Source organism: Schistocerca piceifrons, chromosome 11, assembly GCF_021461385.2.
Source record: "Schistocerca piceifrons isolate TAMUIC-IGC-003096 chromosome 11, iqSchPice1.1, whole genome shotgun sequence".
NCBI lineage: Eukaryota > Metazoa > Arthropoda > Insecta > Orthoptera > Acrididae > Schistocerca > Schistocerca piceifrons.
In genome coordinates, this window is record NC_060148.1 from 95380622 (window position 1) to 95402949 (window position 22328).

At 40.3% G+C, this 22328-nt stretch overlaps 2 protein-coding genes across 2 annotated transcripts in view; one reads left to right on the top strand and one right to left on the bottom strand.

Annotated features, from left to right (window-relative positions):
- LOC124719923 (synaptobrevin homolog YKT6) overlaps positions 1-4165 on the bottom strand; it is a 47773-nt gene extending 43608 nt beyond the window's left edge. Inside the window, exon 1 of the mRNA XM_047245120.1 lies at positions 3538-4165. Coding sequence (XP_047101076.1) covers positions 3538-3724 — 187 coding nt within the window. The 5' untranslated portion in view covers positions 3725-4165. The remainder of the gene's footprint in view (positions 1-3537) is intronic.
- A 14-nt stretch (positions 4166-4179) lies between these two features.
- The window catches only part of LOC124719922 (inhibitor of growth protein 5-like), a 43229-nt gene continuing 25080 nt past the window's right edge, over positions 4180-22328 (top strand). The window contains exons 1-2 of the mRNA XM_047245119.1: positions 4180-4420; positions 12555-12793. Coding sequence (XP_047101075.1) covers positions 4384-4420; positions 12555-12793 — 276 coding nt within the window. The 5' untranslated portion in view covers positions 4180-4383. The remainder of the gene's footprint in view (positions 4421-12554; positions 12794-22328) is intronic.

Sequence of the window (22328 nt, forward strand, 5' to 3'; positions counted from 1 at the left end):
ACTGAATGATTAATTTCTGAAGTCCAAGATACCCATTTTCTTATGTTCTCAGGGGTATGTCTAATAGATGTTGGAGGCATTTGCAAAGAAAACATGAGGCTAGGCAAGGTGCAACATATCATCTTGGATGTATAGTCACCAACAAAAAAAAATGGCTCTGAGCACTATGGGACGTAACATCTGAGTTCATCAGTCCCCTAGAACTTAGAACTACTTAAAGCTAACTAACCTAAGGACATCACACACAGCCACGACCGAGGCAGGATTCGAACCTGCGACCGTAGTGGGTCGCGCTGTTCCAGACTGAAGCGCCTAGAACCACTCTGCCACACCAGCCGGCATAGTCACCAACAGATCTAGGAGTAACTTTTTAGGTGTCCCTCCACAATAGTTTTGGTATCCTTGTAGTTCATGTCGTATATCAGTGGTGTAGCAGGTAATATTAACAGCAACCTCATATACTTGCCACACAGTTATCTATAGTGAAGTAGTGTCTGCAAAAAGCTGCAGAAACATTCAATCAGATCTTGATAAGATCTGAAGGTGGTGCAAAGATGGATCACTTAATTTAACCATGAACTCATGAGGTGGAGCCTCTCAGGCCGTACAAAAGTTTTCGAGCTATCTCCTCTCCCCCCCCCCCCCCCCCCCAGGTCTCTGTATCTCCCCCCTCCCCTCATCCTCCTCAAATCCGCTGCATTATCATCTCTTTGTTTACAGCTGACAAATGTTGGAGATTCTTAGACCCCCCCAACAAGGTACAAAATTTTAATGGTCCAAGTTTGATGAAATTGTTAGATGGTGGATGGAGGAAGATATCTGATCAAGAAGCAGATGTAAAAGACAACAATTTTACAATAGTCAGTGATCAAAATCCTGCTAGCAAACAAGACGATCATTCAGAGGAAGACCTTCAGGACAATGTTGATGGGAATATTGCTTAAATTACACTGTTGGAAATACTGCAACGAGCAGTGTAATTTATAAAAACAATCCTCAAATAAAAATAGGAATGTTTCTGTTTGTCCATAAAAATACTTAAAAGTGTATGTTAACATCAAATATGTTCCGAGTGTTAGTAAAGGAAGAGGTAGCACTGAATGTCAGTTTTGCAGACTTACGTTTTGTACCTATCTACTTCAGTTTTGTACAAATTTAGACTTTGGAATTTAATTACATGTGAAAATTTTCTTGCTACAGAGATACCATAGTTTTTAGAGGGTAAAATTCAGTTCTCCAACAGTTCATTTACATGTACAATTTAAAAATCATGCAGAAGTATATTAATTTGTGTGATAAAACACAAAATACTGCAGGCTTTATTTAGTGCAATTAAATCAACAAGGCATCTTTTAAAAAACACTTAAATAATCATTAAAATAAATGTTGTATAACTAAAATTTTCAAGTGATTTATGCCTTAAATTCTGCTTTAAACAGCAGGACCCCATAGGCCACACTTCGCAATATATGCTACACAAAAGTCACATCATAAGATAATTGTTAAACATACAGAAATATAAAATTAAGCACTTCACAGAACAAAAAGATGTGTCTTATACCTACAGTATCAACGATTCATCGTTATAATCAGCCCACACACACAAATAACCGAGTCTAACAATTTATGGGCATGTGAAATGGAATGATCATAGTCTCAGTTAGATAAGGCAGTAGGAGGATTTTGATTGATTGGTAGAATACTGGGAAAATACAGTCAATCTACAAAGGAGAGTGCTAACAAATCACAGACATTAAAAAACTGAACTGGCAGACCCTAAGACAAAAATCAGACTAATTACAAAACACACACACACACACACACACACACACACACACAGCCATTTAAGAAGTCATTCTTCCTTCACTCTGAATGTGGTGCCATGCAAAAAAACAGTGGCCATGCATTTCACAGTGGTTTGTAGTGTATGTGTGTACATGCAGAAGTTTTGAAAATAATAACCCTTTATCGAAACTGTATTTTAGCAATGCACAGAACATGAAGAAGAAAGAATAAGTCACTGTGGATCACAGAATAAACAACAAGCACAGAGTAAACCAGGTGTACAGATTTTGTAATTATACTAGAGCTATTAAATTAAATATTATGGACGAAACACATTAATCCCAAACATACTGGGCCCACAGTTAAAAGATGCTGACAAAAAGTAAAGATGAAGAGGAAAATCAACAGCATTGAATTGCACATTTTCAAGTATTCATGTGCGTTGTTGTTGTTGTTGTTGTTGTTGTGGTCCTCAGTCCTGAGATTGGTTTGATGCAGCTCTCCATGCTACTCTATCCTGTGCAAGCTGCTTCATCTCCCACTAACTACTGCAACCTACATCCTTCTGAATCTGCTTAGTGTATTCATCTCTTGGTCTCCCTCTACGATTTTTACCCTCCACGCTGCCCTCCAATACTAAATTGGTGATCCCTCGATGCCTCAGAACATGTCCTACCAACCGATCCCTTCTTCTAATCAAGTTGTGCCACAAGCTCCTCTTCTCTCCAATTCTATTCAATACCTCCTCATTAGTTATGTGATCTACCCATCTAATCTTCAGCATTCTTCTGTAAACCATACAGTAAAGCTGCAAGCCCTCGGGAAAAATTACGGCCCTTGCTTTCAGCCGTTCGCAGTACCAGCACAGCAAGGCCGTTTTGGTTATTGTTACAAGGCCAGATCAGTCAATCATCCAGGCTGCTGCCCCTCTTCAGAAACCACACGTTTGTCTGGCCTCTCAACGGATACCCCTCCATTGTGGTTGCACCTACGGTACGGCTATCTGTATCGCTGAGGCACGCAAGCCTCCAACGGCAAGGTCCATGGTTCGTGGGTTAGTTGGTCTATTTTTAAGCACACTGGATTGGTTAAATTTTACTGAGCAACATCCTGGGCTGAGCTTGAGCAACTATTATAAGCAGTGACCTACTTGTATTTGATGGTGCTGTAATTTCCAAACACTGTGAAACCATTAGCTACGAATTATTGATTAAAACTCTCAAATAATATCTGGCTTTATACCATACCAATTGTGTCTCACTACCACATAGCTGAGAGTAACATTTAAGTACACTGTCTATGTATCCACTGGTGACGAATTTTTAGTGCTATGCTCAGTTTCGAATTTTTCTGCTCCTATGGTGGCCCAAGTTATGACATCACCACATGTATAAAATGACAGAATAATTACCAATCGTTTACAATGTTTTGTGTAGGCCTAATTTTCTCTTATGTAGACGAACAAAATATGGTCAATCCTTGCACGTTTCATGTTTTACGATTTTTAAGCCTGCTACTGTACACGAAATAGTTAGGTTCAACTGTGATGGTTAACTTAAATTTTAATTCTTGGTATCTGTATAAGCCGTTACTGTGTCCCTCTTTCCACAGAACTGAATGTGTCCACCGAAACGTGTTGGCGTGTGAGCAGCACGTTAATCGCTTTCCCCCCGCCCCATTTTCTCACGTACGGGTTACAGAACAAACGTCAACCAATCGTATGTTAAATATAACAACGTTGAATATTCTTACCTTTCTCACGAACCGACTGCCTAGCTGGCGTGTGTGTCCTCTCAACTATAGTTTTACTCGCAAACGCCATAAACTCTTGGATGCTGCTTCTCTGAAAGTAACTGAAGCTGGCCAGCTCGTATGAGGTTTTCAGCCAAACTGCACCGTTTGGTCCTTTATAAAGGATATTCAGCGCGTACAACTTCATATTTTACAATTTTATACACTTTGTCAACTTTTAACCCTTCGATATCGATTAACTGTCGAAAGAACGCACAGATGTCAGCTAGATTAATCAGAAGTTCAACAGGTTGATATCTCTATAGCGGGAGATAATTTTCACTGCCTTAACAAGCACTTGCGGAAGACACAGAAGAGAGTGACTGAAATGAGTATATGCCTTGATGTAAATATAGGAACTAGTTCCACCATAGGGGAAACAAAGCTGAAATAATCATTCAGCTGCTAATGAAAACACCCTTTCGTTTCTTTCTCTATATAACAACTGCTCATCAACCAATAAACGTCACGGAGTTTCACGCACAAACTTTTTGACACATTGCCCCTCACTTATTTGATCGTCTTCCAGTTTGTCCAAATTAAAAGGACACATGTATGTGTCACATCTGTGATGTTGGCAACCAGTTAACGTTGTTCAGTTGGCTGTGTTCCAGAGACGACGTAATAAGGTATCGACTGTGAAGTGGAAGCTGTGTAGAATTAACCGTCTGGTTGATCAAATTTGCTGTAATGAAATGAAAAACGGAAGAGGCCAGTGAAGTGGACAGGAAGATGGACATTTTGATGTGATAAGGATAAATGATGCTCATTTATATTTGTCTATAGGATTTTCTTCCAATCGCAACAATGACGTGTGCACTGTATTTGGAACATTATTTAGACAGTAAGTAATTACTGTGGCTCTGAATATGACGTAAGAGGGAAAATTGAAGTAAGAAGTTTGACACGAATACCTATCCCATATTTTCGGTATTTACGGGTAAAAATGCCACTGTATAGGCAATTACAGGTTACCCTCTCGAAACTTCCAGAACGGTTAATGTAGTCACTTGAATCAATTGATCGACATAAAAACCAACAAATAGTTTAGAAACAATAGGTTGTAATTACATTCTCACCCTTTGCAATTGCATTTTCATTATTTTAAAGGACCCAGCTGCGTTATCGGGCCGTGCTGAAATGATACTAAGGAGTTAGAAAAACTAGCAGTAATTTTTTTTTAGCTGTAAGATGCATTATATTGAACTGGTATTAATTCGTCTTAACAATTGGTGCGCAATAACTAGGGTCTTTATTGTTAGATGAGTGTTTATTTTTATTTTTTTTTTAAAAGCATTGTATTGATTCCTTGCAGTAATTTACTCAGAATTTGTAGAATTGCTGGTTTTGAGTGTGTTATCGATATGAAAGTTACAATCATTATTTGAGCAAATTTATCGCATGTATGTCTCGGCCAAATAGGTTACAACCGTAAGTAAAGCTTGATTTTCAAAATACTGAATCGCTGTGAACGAAACTGATCGATGTGGAAGCATAATGCGTATGGATTGATTGAGAGTTGTGTCCTACTTCGCACATCTTCATAATGCCAGTGAGAGATTGTTACATCAATATTATCTCACACTGTTCTATATGAATCACTGAAATCTACCAGAAAGTTTGGTTTTACTGTATTGATTTAATTCGTATTTCTGGCTCTTTTGTTTCTGAAGAGTGCATCAATCATACACATGAATTTTCTATTGTCAGTAAATTTTCATGACCAAATAGCCTTGAAAATTCAGGTCAATACGAACTATTGTTTGTCCAGGTGGTATGTGGGTTGTTTTTATTTTTGTTTCAGTTGTAAATGCCAGTAGGCCTAGTATGTTTTGTTTATAATATGTTGTTTATTTCTCGTGGAAGTGGCTCAGATCGTCTTGTTTACAAGATCTAAACATGTCTAGTGGAAAAGGCAATCAACTGAGGGAAAATGTTTTGGGTTGTGTTGTTTATTATAACTACTATTTTTCTCATAAATTTATGAGAATGTCGTGATGGACTGGACTGAAGCTTAGCCCAAAGTCTCGATTAGGTTGGATGGTGACCATTAAGTTGTGACTTGGCAAAGCCAACAAATGTGTCATGTCTTCTTTTTAAATACATATGGTATTTTATAGCTTATGTTTAGGTCCTTGTCAAAATCCCTGTTTTTCCACTGCAGTCTAATATTTTCAAGTTTTTAATATGTTTGAATGCGTTAATAACAAGAACATTCCAGGCCCAAAACTCCTATTTCCTTAAAAGTGCCACCAGTTTCTTTAATTTTATTTTGCTGATGATTTCACATTGTTCAATGTCAACTGTTGATGGGTTTTTATCTTTGCCATATTAAAGCCATCATCAGTGTATCGGTGTGACATCACATTGTTAGCTAATTCTAAAAAACTATAAACCCAAAACTACAACCACGTCCACAATCACCACTACCTCAATAAACACAACAAAATTGGAATCGGAACACTTCCCTTGACCTATATAGGCCAACAGCAACTACTGATACCACACTATAAATCTCAAAACTTTCACCACCACCACCACACTTAATCCTACCACAAAAATATATAAATAAATATTGGAATCAAACACTTCCTGTGACCTGTTATCCTTACATCTCGACATATAGCCAACCCTGGTCCGAGACACCGGAATTTTAGTAAGCCTCATTTCTTCACAACGCACTGAACACTTTACAACTTCAGCCAACAGGCCGAATAGCTGAAGAAATTTTATTAGAGACAATGCACTGTCCCCCATCATCATCGACTACTGAAAACTGTTGACCTTGTCAGTCATATCCATACCTACCAAAGACATAAACAATGCAATTTACCAAAATTCACACACAATGACCAGAAAAAAACTACAATAACAAAACCAAAATCGTTAACGCGCTGAAAAATATTCCGCTGAAAGCACAGTCACCACTGATACCACACACGTGCAATGCTACCACGCAAATTAACCCTATACACCACATAACACGCTACCCATAAACACGCACCACCAGATAGAACCACCGACCGCAACAATACGCCCCCTGTAAACATGCCACACACGCAAACTAAACCAAAAACATCGCCTAACACACAACCAGAGAGCACCACAGATCACATCAAAACGACGCCTACAAACACGCGACTCACAAACTAAACTCCATGCCATCGTGACGTCACACACCACAACAGCCTTATGTCATGGGTCAGAGCCGATGGGTGGAATCAGATGCTTCTGTTGACCCAATTTCTTTTCTAACGAATTAACAACAATTTTGAAAGGATAGATTGCTACCCACCATATAGAAACAGTGTTGACTCCCAGACAATCATGGTGGAAAAGTGTGCCAAGAAAAAAAAAAAGTCAACTTTTGAATTTTTGAATAAAGATATCTAGAAGTAGAAAACACACACATATTTGTGACTCAATGCCTGTGTTCCATCCCGGATTTGTCGTTGTTTTATTTTATCCCTGATATGTTTACAGTAACATTCCAAGCTATCAAAATGAGATTTTCAAAATAAATAATTGGATGTAGAGTGACACGAAGTTTATTTCAAAAGTATCTGACAATGTACTAAAACTGGGAACACGTTTTGACTATTTGCATGTTTCCACAAAACCTGCTCACTTACATCTGAATCCATACACATAGTTGAAATAGCTTTTTAGACAGGCCGATACTGCTAACAAGAAGCCCACACAGCAACTGGATTTTTATACTATTTTTTATTTATGATGCATGAAGTTCAGAATGCAAAACATCAATCAGTATAATTTTTTTCTGTAAATTATTAAAAAAAATGGAAAGTGGACCGTAAAAGAACTTTGACAAATATGTCCAAACAGAGGATACCATTGTGAACATAATGCAATAATCTTTCAATTAAAAAAAAACCTCCCAACAAGATATCTAGAACTGACAGAGATACAGCATTTTAAAACAATTTTCGAAATTCGCATTTTCAAAATGATGATTGCAGTGTCATCTTTGGAGGCCTGTATCTCGGGACAGGAATATGTTTGGAGAAATTTTAACGTATGCTAAATTCAATAACATCTGAGACTATGAAGGTAACTCCCTGCCTGAAGTGATACAGATTATGCATTAATAATTGAATGCAGAGTGACACAAAATTTGTTTCCAAAGTATCTGACAAATGTACTAAAACTGAAATGCATTTTGACTATTTACATGTTTCCACAAAAGCTGCTAACTTACATCTGAATCCATACACACAGTTGAAATAGTTTTTTTTCTAGTGTCAAAATACTCGTCAAAGACTTGTCCATTATCTAAGATAGGCCTACTTTTCTGAATTCACCTTGCAGTTTTAGTTTTTATGATGAAATATGGCAGGAATGTAATAACGTGTTTGGTGGATATTGTGAAGTTCATTTTAGCTGTACAGGAAAGTGCAAATAACGGTGTCAATCATACATCATAAATGAACAGTGAAAAATCCAGGCTGGAGTGACAACAACAACTTGAAAAAGCTAGATTCTTACTCACCGCAGAAAGTAGCTGTTAAGTCACATTCACATACATTACAAAAAGGCTGCTAGATACCAGCCATCTAAGTCCTTGTGGCTGGACGCCGTGACTGGACTGGGGACTTTCTGGTAGGGAGGACACAGCACAGCGTTGGATGGAGAGTCATCCTCAGACGTAGAAGTAACTACAGGTGTGCCCCAGGGAAGTGTGTCAGGACCGTTGCTGTGCATGTTGTATATTAATGATCTTGCAGACAGCATTAATAGTAACATCAGGCTTTTTGCAAATTATGCAGTCATCTATAATGAAGTAACAGCTGAACAAAGCTTCATAAATATTCAGTCAGTCATGGATAAGATTTCAAAGTGGTGCGAATATTAGCAACTTGCTTTATATGTTCAGAAATGTAAAATCGTGCATGTCACAGTATGAAAAAATGTGGTTTCCTATGACTAATGTCAGTGAGTAACTGTTGGAATCGGCCAACACTTAACAAATACCTGGGTGTAACACTTTGTTGGGAAATAAAATGGAATGATCATATAGTCTGTTGTGGGTAAATTAGGTTGGAGAGTTAGGTTTATTGGTAGAATACTGCGAAAGTGGAATCAGTCTACAGAGGAGATTGCTTACAAATCACTTGTGCGACTGGTTCCAGGATATTGTTCAAGTGTGTGGAATCCATTCCAAATAGGACATATAGGGGATATTGAATGTATACAGAGAAGTGCAGAATGAACCGTCACGGGTTTGTTTAATTCATAGGAGATAGTCGCAGTGATACTGAAGGAATTAAACTGGAAGACTTCTGAAGATAGGCATAAACCATCCTGAGAAAGTCAGTTAACGGAGTTTCAGAAACAGCTTTAAATGATGACTCTAGGAATATATTACAGTCCCCTATGTATCAGTCTCGTAGAGATCGTGAGGATAAGATTAGAATAATTACTACAGGCACAGAGGCAGCCAAACAATCATTCTCAATCATTCTTCCCATACTCCATATGTGAATGGAACAGGAAGATACCCTAATAACAGGTACGATGGGATGTTCCCTCTGCCATGCACCTCACGCTGGTTTGCAGAGTATAGACGTAGATGTAGTTCAGTTGTGGGCAAAACACACACACATATGGAATAGTTTTTTCTGGAGTGCCTTGCCTGTCAGACAGCACTACTCTAGGCCTGTGTGTTGAGTAGCAATCTAACCATCTAATAGATCATAAATGGCTTATGTTTCAGATGTTGTTTGCGGGAGGTAATTATTGTGGTGTAAATTTTGTACCCCAGCTACTCTAACGTCGTATAACCGAGTCTGCGAGACTTGAAAGTGTTAAATTTCCACTGACCAATTTGAATGGGCTGCATGCATTACAGTCACAAGCCGGAGACGTGAAACATAATTGTGATTACCACATGTTTTCCTGAATGAAAGAGGACAGTTCTGTTGATTGATCAGAGCAGTATAGACATAAGTTGTGCTCAAACCGATTAATAATTCTCAAGCTGTTGTTGTTGTTGTTCTTGTTGTTGTTGTGGTCTTCAGTCCTGAGACCGGTTTCATGCAGCTCTCCATGCTACTCTATCCTGTACAAGCTTCTTCATCTCCCAGTACCTACTGCAGCCTACATCCTTCTGAATCTGCTTAGTGTATTCATCTCTTGGTCTCCCTCTACGATTTTTACCCTCTTCGCTGCCCTCCAATACTAAATTGGTGATCCCATGATGCCTCAGAACATGTCCTACCAAACCGATCCCTTCTTCTGGTCAAGTTGTGCCACAAACTTCTCTTCTCCCCAATCCTATTCAATATTTCCTCATTAGTTATGTGATCTACCCATCTAATCTTCAGCATTCTTCTGTAGCACCACATTTCAAAAGCTTCTATTCTCTTCTTGTCCAAACTATTTATCGTCCATGTTTCACTTCCGTACATGGATACACTCCATACAAATACTTTCAGAAATGGCTTCCTGACACTTAAATCTATACTCGATGTAAAAAAAATTCTCTTCTTCAGAAACGCTTTCCTTGCCATTGCCAGTCTACATTTTATATCCTCTCTACTTCGACCATCATCAGTTATTTTGCTCCCCAAATAGCAAAACTCCTTTACTACTTTAAGTGTCTCATTTCCTAACCTAATTCCCTCAGCATCACCCGACTTAATTCGACTACATTCCATTATCCTTGTTTTGCTTTTGTTGATGTTCATCTTATATCCTCCTTTCAAGACACTGTCCATTCCATTCAACTGCTCTTCCAAGTCTTCTGCTGTCTCTGACAGAATTACAATGTCATCGGCGAACCTCAAAGTTTTTATTTCTTCTCCATGGATATTAATACCTACTCCGAATTTTTCTTTTGTTTCCTTCACTGCTTGCTCAATGTACAGATTGAATAACATTGGGGAGAGGCTACAAACCCTGTCTTACTCCCTTCCCAACCACTGCTTCCCTTTCATGTCCCTCGACTCTTATAACTGCCATCTGGTTTTTGTACAAATTGTAAATAGCTTTTGGCTCCCTGTATTTTACCCCTTCCACCTTTAGAATTTGAAACAGAGTATTCCAGGCAACATTGTCAAAAGCTTTCTCTAAGTCTACAAATGCTAGAAATGTAGGTTTGCCTTTCCTTCATCTATTTTCTAGGATAAGTCGTAGGGTCAGTATTGCCTCACGTGTTCCAACATTTCTGCGGAATCCAAACTGATCTTCGCCGAGGTCGGCTTCTATCAGTAATTTTCACATCTGTCAACACCTGCTTTCTTTGGGATTGGAAATATTATATTCTTCTTGAAGTCTGAGGGTATTTCGCCTGTTTCATACATCTTGCTCACCAGATGGTGGAGTTTTGTCAGGACTGGCTCTCCCAAGGCTGTCAGTAGTTCCAATGGAATGTTGTCTACTCCGGGGCCTTGTTTCGACTCTGGTCTTTCAGTGCTCTGTCAAACTCTTCACGCAGTAACGTATCTCCCATTTCATCTTCATCTACATCCTCTTCCATTTCCATAATATTGTCCTCAAGTACATCGCCCTTGTACAGACCCTCTATATACTCCTTACAAATTTCTGCTTTCCCTTCTTTGCTTAGAACTGGGTTTCCATCTGAGCTCTTGATGTTCATGCAAGTGGTTCTCTTATCTCCAAAGGTCTGTTTAATTTTCCTGTAGGCAGTATCTATCTTACTCCTAGTGAGATAAGGCTCTACATTTTTGCTTCATTTACTGCATTTTTATATTTTCTCCTTTCATCAATTAAATTCAATATTTCTTCTGTTACCCAAGGATTTCTACTAGCCCTCGTCTTTTTACCTACTTGATCCTCTGCTGCCTTCACTACTTCATCCCTCAAAGCTACCCATTCTTCTTCTACTGTATTTCTTTCCCCCATTCCTGTCAATTGTTCCCTTATGCTCTCCCTGAACTCTGTACAACCTCAGGTTCTTTCAATTTCTTTTTGCAGTTTTTTTTCAGTTTTAATCTACAAGTCATTACCAATAGATGGTGGTCAGAGTCCACATCTGCCCCTGGAAATGTCTTACAATTTAAAACCTGGTTCCTAAATCTCTGTCTTACCATTATATAATCTGTCTGATACCTTTTAGTATCTCCAGGGTTCTTCCATGTTATGTTATGGATGCCAATAACTGAATGCTTGACCAAAGCAAACTTTGCATGTTCATTATTTAAAACACACCCCTCCCAACACTGAGAATACTGTTGTTCTATGGTTAGTCAGCTCTGTGTAGTTTGGTGTAGGTTAATTGAGGCCATTTTTCATTTATTTTAAAGATTTTTCTTTTAGGTTCAAGGTTATCTCCCCCCCCCCCCCTTGGTCCCCTTCTCAGAAACCCTCAATTTCTCATTAGAATGCTGGTATTTCTGCATAATTCATCTACATTAAAAAACAAACAATGTGACTAAGATTGAGAGTATTTTGAAAGAGTAATATAAGCAAAAATGCAGTTACCGTGAATCTGTGTCTTCCGTTGCAATGAATTATTGAAAGTGAACATGACAAACCATATTTTTGCGTAGGGATTTGTTGGCATTGCCAGCTCACAATCACATTGTCACATTCCAACCTAACCTCGCCCTTGGGCTTTGCTACAAGTCCGCCTGTCACCATGTCTAATTTTCTTTCAATCACATTTGTTGACTTTGTCAACTCATAACCAAATTTTCACATTCCAACCTAACCTCGTCCTCTTGCTTCGCTACAGGTCATTCCCATTCTCCATATAAAATACAAATGCAGTCGACCACATCCCATTATGCAGCGCACAGTAAAAACACAGGCCACCATTACAGCATTTTGCTGTAATGTGGCAGAAAGTTTTCTCTGTTGGCTTTCTCTCTTTGTCCCACCCCCCCCCCTCCCCCCTCCCTCCCAGTAAATTAGGGGTGCACCTTGTATTTGTCCCGATACGGTAGTTCTCAATTTTGCAGGGACATTGCATTATGGACGGTTGGTTAACATTTCAGGCCTGGAGCACCTGCCAATCGAGCTGCAGCGGAACTTCATGCTGATGCGGGACTTGGACAAGCGAGCACAGGACCTGATGCGCAACATTGACAAGCTGGCTGGGGAGTACCTGCAGCAGGTGCGCACGATGCCAGCGGAACGCCGCCGCGAGCAGATGAACAACATCCAGAACCTGTTTGACAAGGCCAAGGAGTACGGGGATGACAAGGTGCAACTGGCTATCCAGACCTACGAGCTGGTACGTACACTCTGCCCCTCACCTCGGCCCTGTTCTTTTTTAATATGTTTGTGTTAGTATGGATCGACGGATACCCGAAGATTTTGTGAGCACATCATTCTTCCCTTTCAAAGTTCACATATATTACTTTCTATTTAGTTGTTCACAGATAGTCTTTTTAAGGGATACAACTTCCGACAGATCCTGTCCGACACGGAAATAATCTGTCTGTCTGTTTGTTTGTGACATGTCTGTAATTAATGGCCATCAGCTTGGTAATTACATGATCATGATCTGTTATAAATGATGATGCAATGCTCTGGGCACACACAGAGTCTGGGAACACTTTCAGTTATTTGTTGCACAAGAACTAAACATTGTGTGGATGTCATACATATTGCATTTTGAAGAGAAACTCTGTAAGTTTTTTTACAAACATTCGATATGCGAACCATGAGTGACCTGGCAGATGTCAATATGTTACTGTATTTACTCAAATCTAAGCCGCACTTTTTTCCAGTTTGTGTAATTCAAAAAACCGCCTGCAGCTTAGAAAAATGAATGCAAAGTAAGTGGAAGTTCTGAAAAATGTTGGTAGGTGCCGCCACAACTAACTTCTGCCGTCGAATATATGTAGCGCTACACAGGCATGCTTTGCAGGCACACAGATAAATACTGCGCCAAAACCTCTGCGTCACTAAATAAATTAAAAGAGAAGGTAGAAGAATCTAAACATTATGCCATGTATTCTTTCGTGTTTGCTGCTATCGAATTTAAATTCTGTCTGCCTAATAAACTACGAAACTAGAGCGAGACAACAGCAAATGCGGAAGAATATACATATCATGTCATGTTTATATTCGTATTATTCTTGTGCTGAATAGTGATACAGTCAGAAATGAAGCATGGCAAATGACTGGATTTTTAAATCTAAGATGACTTTAATTTCTGTGCAGAATGTAGTGTACTAAAGAGGCGTCTGCAAAGATTTTCAAACGGAGAAAAGTTTTCGCTAAACTCTCGTTCAGAACATCTTCTATCATACATATCTATTATTTGGTTCTTGTTGGTCATTATCAAAGAAAGCAGCTGTGTAAGTAATGACAGGTAGCAGTCTCTTGCCATTGTTTCGCTTATGAGACAATTCCTCTCTCTCTCTCTCTCTCTCTCTCTCTCTCTCTCTTTCTTTTTTTTTTTAATTATTATTATTATTGTTGTTGTTGTTGTTGTTGTAAGCCACAGTAGTGCGCACAAAAGCAAGCCATGCTGCAAGCGGCGACAGGTCGTAAACACTCATTATCAGAATGCGACAAACAGTTCATGACACAGTACAATAATGCATTTTCAGCTTAGAGTGACTTAAACACCTATAACAAAGAAAACGACACTTATCAGATCAAAGCAAAATAAGCAATTGATTCAAACCAGACAAAGCACTTGAAAAAGGAAGGGTACCCGTATAAATACGGATGGAGCGCCTGACACATAGCAATGAATTTTTAGACAACATAGTTGCCGGGAGATAGCAGTGATTGCTTGTACATGATTACTTACAAATATTATAACTTTACAGTGTAAATTGCCCTGAAGATGACCCATCATGGGTGGAAACTGGTTGGCGACAAATTAAATAATGCGATTGTGACTGTCATTTTGATTAATTGACATAGCAATGGCTACTTGGTAAAGTTAACTGTTAAGCTTACGACTCGGACCAAACTACTGTAGCTGTATCTTCATCTATTCGACCTCAATTTTGTCTCATGTTAGGGTGGTCTAAAACTTTTCTCTCTTTTTAAATTTCTAGTCTCAAATTTCAGGTGCGGCTTAGATTCGGGAAATTTTTTTTCCTTGATTTAGTGTCTCATTTTTCAGGTGCGGCTTAGAATCAAGTGCGGCTTATATCCCAGTAAATACAGTAATTGAATTCTTGCCATACCCGTCCCAGCAATGCATCGTCAACTATGGCAGTCGCCTCCCGTGTTCTCTCCCGGAGCTCTGCTACATCACGTGGTAGAGGCGGTACGTACACCAAATCTTTAATGTGTCCCCACAGAAAAAAGACACACAAAGTGAGATCTGGTGATCAGAGAGGCCATTTCATGAAACAGCTGTCCCCTTCTGTAGCACAGCCGCCATGTTTGCTACTAGTGGTGACTATCGGCAAATTACCAAACTACGCTGTGGCGGTATACATGAAAAAAAACTTTCAGGGTTACTCTTCAATATGAGATGTGTATGATATCTGTACAATGTTTGGTTCTTGTGCAATAAATAATTGAAAGTATTCCCTGGCTTTATGTACACCCTGTGTATAAACTCAGTTGCTCAGAGTGCACTTAACGTGTCCCTGACTCTACTGTTACATGCTGCAAATGGCAGTTTGTTATCATTGATCATAACCAGTCAGGTGATAGTATATGAAACATTTTTCTGGTTTTCTGTAACATACCATGATTTCTGAGGTGGTGAATAGGATGATAATCCGTGGGTAACTATGAAAATTCCAGGTGGTTCTTTTTAATATTATTATTATTAAAAAAAAAAGGATTGAAGCTGTTGGATAGCATACATTCCACATCGAGTCATGAGCGTTCAAAATTATTAAACATTGTATGTCCTTTACAAGCTTCTTATTAACTGGTGAAAAGTGTTTCTTTCAATATCAGTCATGTGTCAAAGCCTTAAACTAGCGGAGAGAGAGTTGTAAGTGTGAAAGTATCAGTAAGAATTGTGCTTACCTTCATTTCTGGAACTACATGCTAGCATGGATGTGGTAGCAAATATGTGTAAACAGAGTTACAGAACAGGATAGATGTTTTGAGGCAAGGACTTTTCTTCATTCAGTAGTGTCACCCTGACCAGGTAAAATAAACGATCTTCATCAGTATAATACAATTAAATATATGAGAACTGATCAACAAAAAGTGAGACTGCCTTGTTTTTCCTGCAAGTTCCATGATAATTCCCTATCTGACCAAGAATATTTGATTAGAGCGGGTTTTTGTGTGTAATGCCCTGAGGCAGCAGCATTCACATATTGGTAGTTTGGCAGTAATGCTATATTTTGTAGACACTCTTTGCATTTCACATACCAAAACAGGTGACAAGAGAGGAACAGTACGGTGCAATAAAATTCTGTGCTCACTTAAACTGTATGGCCACTGGAACTTAAAAAGCTGCAACAAGCATACACTGAAGATGAGCTACCTCGTGCAACAGTGTTCTGGAGGTAGTTTGTGGACTTCAAAGAAGGCCAACTTCTGTGTTAAAGAAGTTGGGCCGGGTGTTTCGGCTTCCGCTGTGACTAAAGTCAACATCAACACAGCTGCTGTGATTGTCCGTGAGGATCGGCGGATAACATTACATAGCCTCAGTGAAGTGTTGAGAATTTAGTATGTCAATACCTTTATCATTATGCGCAATCATCTCCATATGGTCTGTGTTTGTGCCCTACAGATGCCACGTCTGTTGATTCTCTGAACAAAATGGTATGCAAATGGAGACAAGCTGTGAGGTGTTGGGTTTCTCTCCTGATGGAGGAAAATGCATTTTTGGAATCGATTATCACCCGTAATGATTCATGGCTGCATCATTATGATCCTGAAGGGAAATGAGCCAGTACCTTGTTCTTCAACACAAAAAAAGGAGAAAGTTGTTCCATCTGCAGGGAAAGTGTTGGTGACCACAATTTTTTTTTTTTTTACTGTCATGGAATGATTGATCAGCCCACAGCTCCCCCTCACACTACTGTTACAGCAGTGTACTATACAGGGTGATTCAAAAAGAATACCACAACTTTAAAAATGTGTATTTAATGAAAGAAACATAATATAACCTGTTATACATCATTACAAAGAGTATTTAAAAAGGGTTTTTTTTTTTTCATTCAAAAACAAGTTCAGAGATGTTCAATATGGCCCCCTCCAGACACACGAGCAATATCAACCCGATACTCCAACTCGTTCCACACTCTCTGTAGCATATCAGGCGTAACAGTTTGGATAGCTGCAGTTATTTCTCGTTTCAAATCATCAATGGTGGCTGGGAGAGGTGGCCGAAACACCATATCCTTAACATACCCGCATAAGAAAAAATCGCAGGGGGTAAGATCAGGGCTTCTTGGAGGCCAGTGATGAAGTACTCTGTCACGGGCTGCCTGGCGGCCGATCCATCGCCTCGGGTAGTTGACGTTCGGGTAGTTACGGACAGATAAGTGCCAATGTGGTGGTGCTCCATCCTGCTGAAATATGAATTGTGCTTCTTGTTCGAGCTGAGGGAACAGCCAATTCTCTAACATCTCCAGATACTGTAGTCCAGTTACAGTAGCACCTTCGAAGAAAAAGGGACCAAAAACTTTATTGGCTGAAATGGCACAGAAAACGTTCACCTTAGGCGAGTCACGTTCATACTGAGTTGTTTCCCGCGGATTCTCAGTGCCCCATACACAGACATTGTGACGGTTGACTTTCCCGTTAGTGTGGAAAGTTGCTTCATCACTAAACACAATCTTTGAAACGAAAGATTCATCTGTTTCCATTTGAGCAAGGATAAAATCACAGAAATCGATTTTTTTTAATCTTATCAGCTGCAGACAGTGCTTGAACCAATTTCAGACGATAAGGTTTCATAACTAACCTTTTTCGTAGGACTCTCCATACAGTTGATTGTGGAATTTGCAGCTCTCTGCTAGCTCTGCGAGTCGATTTTCCTGGGCTGCGAACAAATGCTTGCTGGATGCGTGCTACATTTTCATCACTCGTTCTCGGCCGTCCAGAACTTTTCCCTTTGCACAAACACCCATTCTCTGTAAACTGTTTATACCAACGTTTAATACACCACCTATCAGGAGGTTTAACACCATACTTCGTTCGAAATGCACGCTGAACAACTGTCGTCGATTCACTTCTGCCGTACTCAATAACACAAAAAGCTTTCTGTTGAGCGGTCGCCATCTTAGCATCAACTGACGCTGACGCCTAGTCAACAGCGCCTCAAGCGAACAAATGTACAACTAAATGAAACTTTATAGCTCCCTTAATTCGCCGACAGATAGTGCTTAGCTCTGCCTTTTGTCGTTGCAGAGTTTTAAATTCCTAAAGTTGTGGTATTATTTTGAATCACCCTGTACACCAGAATAGGCTAAACGGGAGAAGCACATTGCAAGGAAACAACCAGAACTTTCTTGCACTGGGTGGTGGCTTCATCATGCCAATGTGTGGCCAATCAAGTCATGCAATTTTCTGGCTGAATTCAATATTACATGTGTATGTCTTGTGTCTTATAGCTCCAATCTTGCATCCTGTGATTTTTTTTATCCTCATCACTAAAGGCAAAACTCCGAAGCATTCGATTACAGAATTCTGAAGCAGTGCCCAGGAAAATTGAGGTAAAGGGCTGCTTTCAAGGACTGGCAGGATGCCATAAAAAGTGCATTCAAATAGAAGGAGAGTACTTTGAAGAAGCTCATGTAAACATCAAAGTGGAGTAATAAAACATCTGAAATAAAGAAAAAAAGGCAGTCTCAGTCTTTGTTGATCAGGCCTTGTATGTATACTCTCTGTTGACACATGTAGTCCAGCTAATTTTTTACAGCTTTTTGTAGCTGACCAATGTTATACACCCATTAATGCAGACCATACTTCTGCAGAACTCCCTAAGGAAACTGCTTTTGGTGTTAGTAGAAAGATAGAATATACGAGGGGGGACCCAAAAGAAACCGGATTGTTGTCATAAAAAATTTATTGCTGAACCTTTTTACAAAATTACTTCAATCATCTTCAAAATACTCTCCATTACATGTGATGCACTTGTCAAGTCTCTTTTTCCCACTGTTGTAAGCATGTTTGGAACTCTTCAAGTTTGATATTGTCCAGTGCCCTTTGCGAAGCTGTTTTTACCGCCTCCACATCATCATAACGCTCTCCTTTTAGCGTTTTTTTCATTCATGTAAATAGGAAAAAGTCGTACGGGACTAGGTCCGGCGAATACGGAGCGTGGGGGACGACAGACCACCTCTGAGATGCCAAATAGTGGGTCACTTGTAAGGCCGTGTGTGCTGGAGCATTGTCGTGATGCAGAAACCAGTCACCTGATCGCCAAAGTTCCGGGCGTTTCCTCCTCACATCCTCTCGCAGACGCCTTAAAACATCCAAGTAAAAGTGGTGGTCAACAGTCTGGCCAGAGGGTACGAATTCCCGATGCACAATTCCACGAACATCAAAAAAGACAATGATCATTGTCTTCACATTTGACCTCACTTGCCTGGTTTTTTTTTCGTCTGGGAGAGTTGGGAGTCCTCCACTGGCTTGACGCTTGCTCTGTTTCTGGATCATACCCGTAACACTAACTCTCATCCCCTGTAATGACTTTGTTCAAGAAGTTTGTATCACATGCAATCTCTGTTTTCAAGTCCTGACACACATTCATGCGGATGGTTTTTTGCTCCTGTGTGAGAAGGTGCAGAACAAATTTAGCAGCAACACGTCTCGTGTGCAAATCCTCACTCTGAATCCGCTGGCACGAGCTCCAACTGCTTCCTGTCTCTGATGGAATTCGGTCGATCGTTTGGCGACAATCCTCGTTGATTTTTTGGCAGACCTTTTCAATGTTCTCCTCATTTTGCGATGTTGAAGGGCGTCCAGAACGAGCTCGGTCTTCAACACACATCTCACCACGTTTAAAGCACCCAAACCACTCGAAAACCTGTGCGGCTCATAGCGTCCTCCTGGAAAGCTTTCTGAAGCATTTGGTGTGTCTCCCTTGCAGTTTTTTTTAAGCAGGAAACAAAATTTCACACACACTCTTTGTTCTTTTAAAGTTGCCATAACGACTTCACAGAGGTAACCCGCCAACAGTCAGAGAAACACAATACCACACTTGCACGTTCAGCTCTACACTGATGCCATCTGCACAGCTGTTTCGTGGAGGTCTCTACTAAAACCATCTAGTGTGAGAAACCTACACTACGTCTACGAATGGCAGCGCCCTCGGAGTCCGGTTTCTTTTGGGTCCCCCCTCGTAAATCGTGCCGCTGCACATTTGTCATTTCAATCACGTTCAAAACTTTCAAGAGGAATAACTGTATACATAGTGACTGAACAATTTATATTAATGTACAAAGCAGAAGCACTAATGCCAGTGAGAGGAATAATGTAAGCAGCAGTGATGTCATAGAAGTGTCACATAAATGAATGGCCACATCCTCATGCTACAGTTGTGTGTGCACCATTTTAAGATGGGCCAGAGTTGGGGTGCACACCATCCCTCTCCTGCATTTTACAGACAGCCCACAGCTACACCCGAATCGGGAACGGGAAGCAGTATCGACGTACCCTCCAGTATAGTTAAAAGTGCAGCACAGCCACACATCTGTGTGCCAGTGTCCTGCAGAGCACAGCAGTTAAATAATTACTATTAAAAACAGTCTTGATCACAATTTATTTTATAAGGTGACCGGTTTCGACCACTGCTGTGGTCATCTTCAGACCATTGAGTGGAAACCCCTTTCTGTTGGAGAATTCTCCAACAGAAAGGGGTTTCCACTCAATGGTCTGAAGACGACCACAGCAGTGGTCGAAACCGGTCACCTTATAAAATAAATTGTGATCAAGACTGTTTTTAATAGTAATTATTTACAATTTTATTGATCACTGCTGTTCCCATAATGCATTCAAAAGTAATACAGCAGTTAAATGTTGACCGGCACTTTTGTTTGACAGTACCCCTGTCACACTCTGACAACTTTTATCCACAGTGTGGTGTATACCAATCGACATCTCATCTTAATAAACCACTGGCCACTTCTGTTCTGAAGTTCGTATTTCTCGTAAGGAATTAATGGCTTTTTTGAAATGACACTGCTGGGTATTGAAGCAACAACACCACAAAGGCGGCATGCGACAAGTGTCAAATTGCCGTGAAATGTACAAAACCCTTGGATATGCAAACAGTTAGAATTTCAGTGTAATCTCGTAAAGTAGGTAGGACTAACACCATCTGCACTCTGTATACAAACAAAGGTACACAGCAAAATTCTGGTTTAGGAACTGCAGTTCAGTGTTGTTTTTAATAGAGATGATGGTGTTACCCTTCGTGCAAGAAGGGGAAATGTTTACCGGCGCCTGATGGGTTATGCAGACTGCAGTTTATCGTTCCACAACGTTACAACTTGGGATTCCACAACTGCAAATACAGAATCTACAGGTTCAGGAGGATTGTGCCGTGCGAGGGCTCGATAATCCCACACAACTAGTGCACGAGAGGCTAGAAATATGGTTTGCTCAATCGCATACCCTTTGTGACAAAACGGGCTCATTTCCAGTGCGAGTCAAGTATCCACAGGGGCATTGCAGCAAGACTTGGAGCACGGAGAACTGTCAGCACGGAGACCATCGTCGCAGCTTCGCTTGACGCGGCAGCAGAGAGAGACGTGCACTGTCATTGGTACACCCGGTGAGAAAACTAGACACGTGAGTGGAACTGTGTCGTCTTTTCTGACAGTCCCAGTGTTGCGTAAATCACAATGGATATATCTGTATACACTTTGAAATTGCATTTGTGATCATAATATCGGTCCAGCACCTGGTGTGTTGGTGTGGGGTGCCAATTTGAGTGTATAGTCTGTGCCCTTTCTTCAAGGCTTCCACGTTCTTATGTTTCAACAAGATAACACACAACTGTATATTGCTTGTGCTGTACTGACTTAGGTCGATACAGAAGGGAGCTAGACTATTACTGTCATGCCACATCCTTAATTGTGTAAGTGATGCCGGTACAGGATTTTGCGCACAAACTGACACCTCGATTATGTTCAATGGGATTCGTGTCGGGTGACCTAGGTGGCTAGATCAATCGCTCAAATTGTCCAGAATGTTCTTCAAACCAATTGCTAACAATTGTGGCCCATTGACATGGCACGTTTCATCCATAAAAATTTTATCGTTGTTTGGGAACGTGAAGTCCATGACGGCTGAAGATGGTCTCCAGATGGCTGAATGTAACCATTGGCTCAGCTGGATCCCAGGACCCATTCCATTCCACACCATTATGGAGCCACTACTAGCTTGCACAGTGCCTTTTGATAACTTGGGTCCACAGTTTCGTGAGGTCTGTGCCACACTCGAACCCCACCGTCCTCTCTTACCGACTGAAATAGGGACTTGCCTGGGCAGATCAACCTATATGGTCACGAGCCCAGGAGAGGCGCAGCAGTTGGCAGTTGCTGTTAGCAGAGGCAGTCACATCAATTGTGTGCTGCCTAGCCCGTTAACACCAAATTTTGTCACACCTAACGGATGTGTTTGCCGTACATCTCACATTCATTTCTGTGGTTATTTCACACGGTGTTGCTTGTCTGTTAACACTGACAGCTCTCCGTTAAGTGAAGGCCATTGGCGTGAAATTTGATATTCTTGGCACACTCTTGACACTGTGGATCTCAGATATTGAATTCCCTAACAATTTTTGAAACAGAATGTCTAACTACCATTCCCCGTTCAAACTTTGTTAATTCCCATAGAGCGGGTATAATCACTTTGGAAACTTTTTCACACGA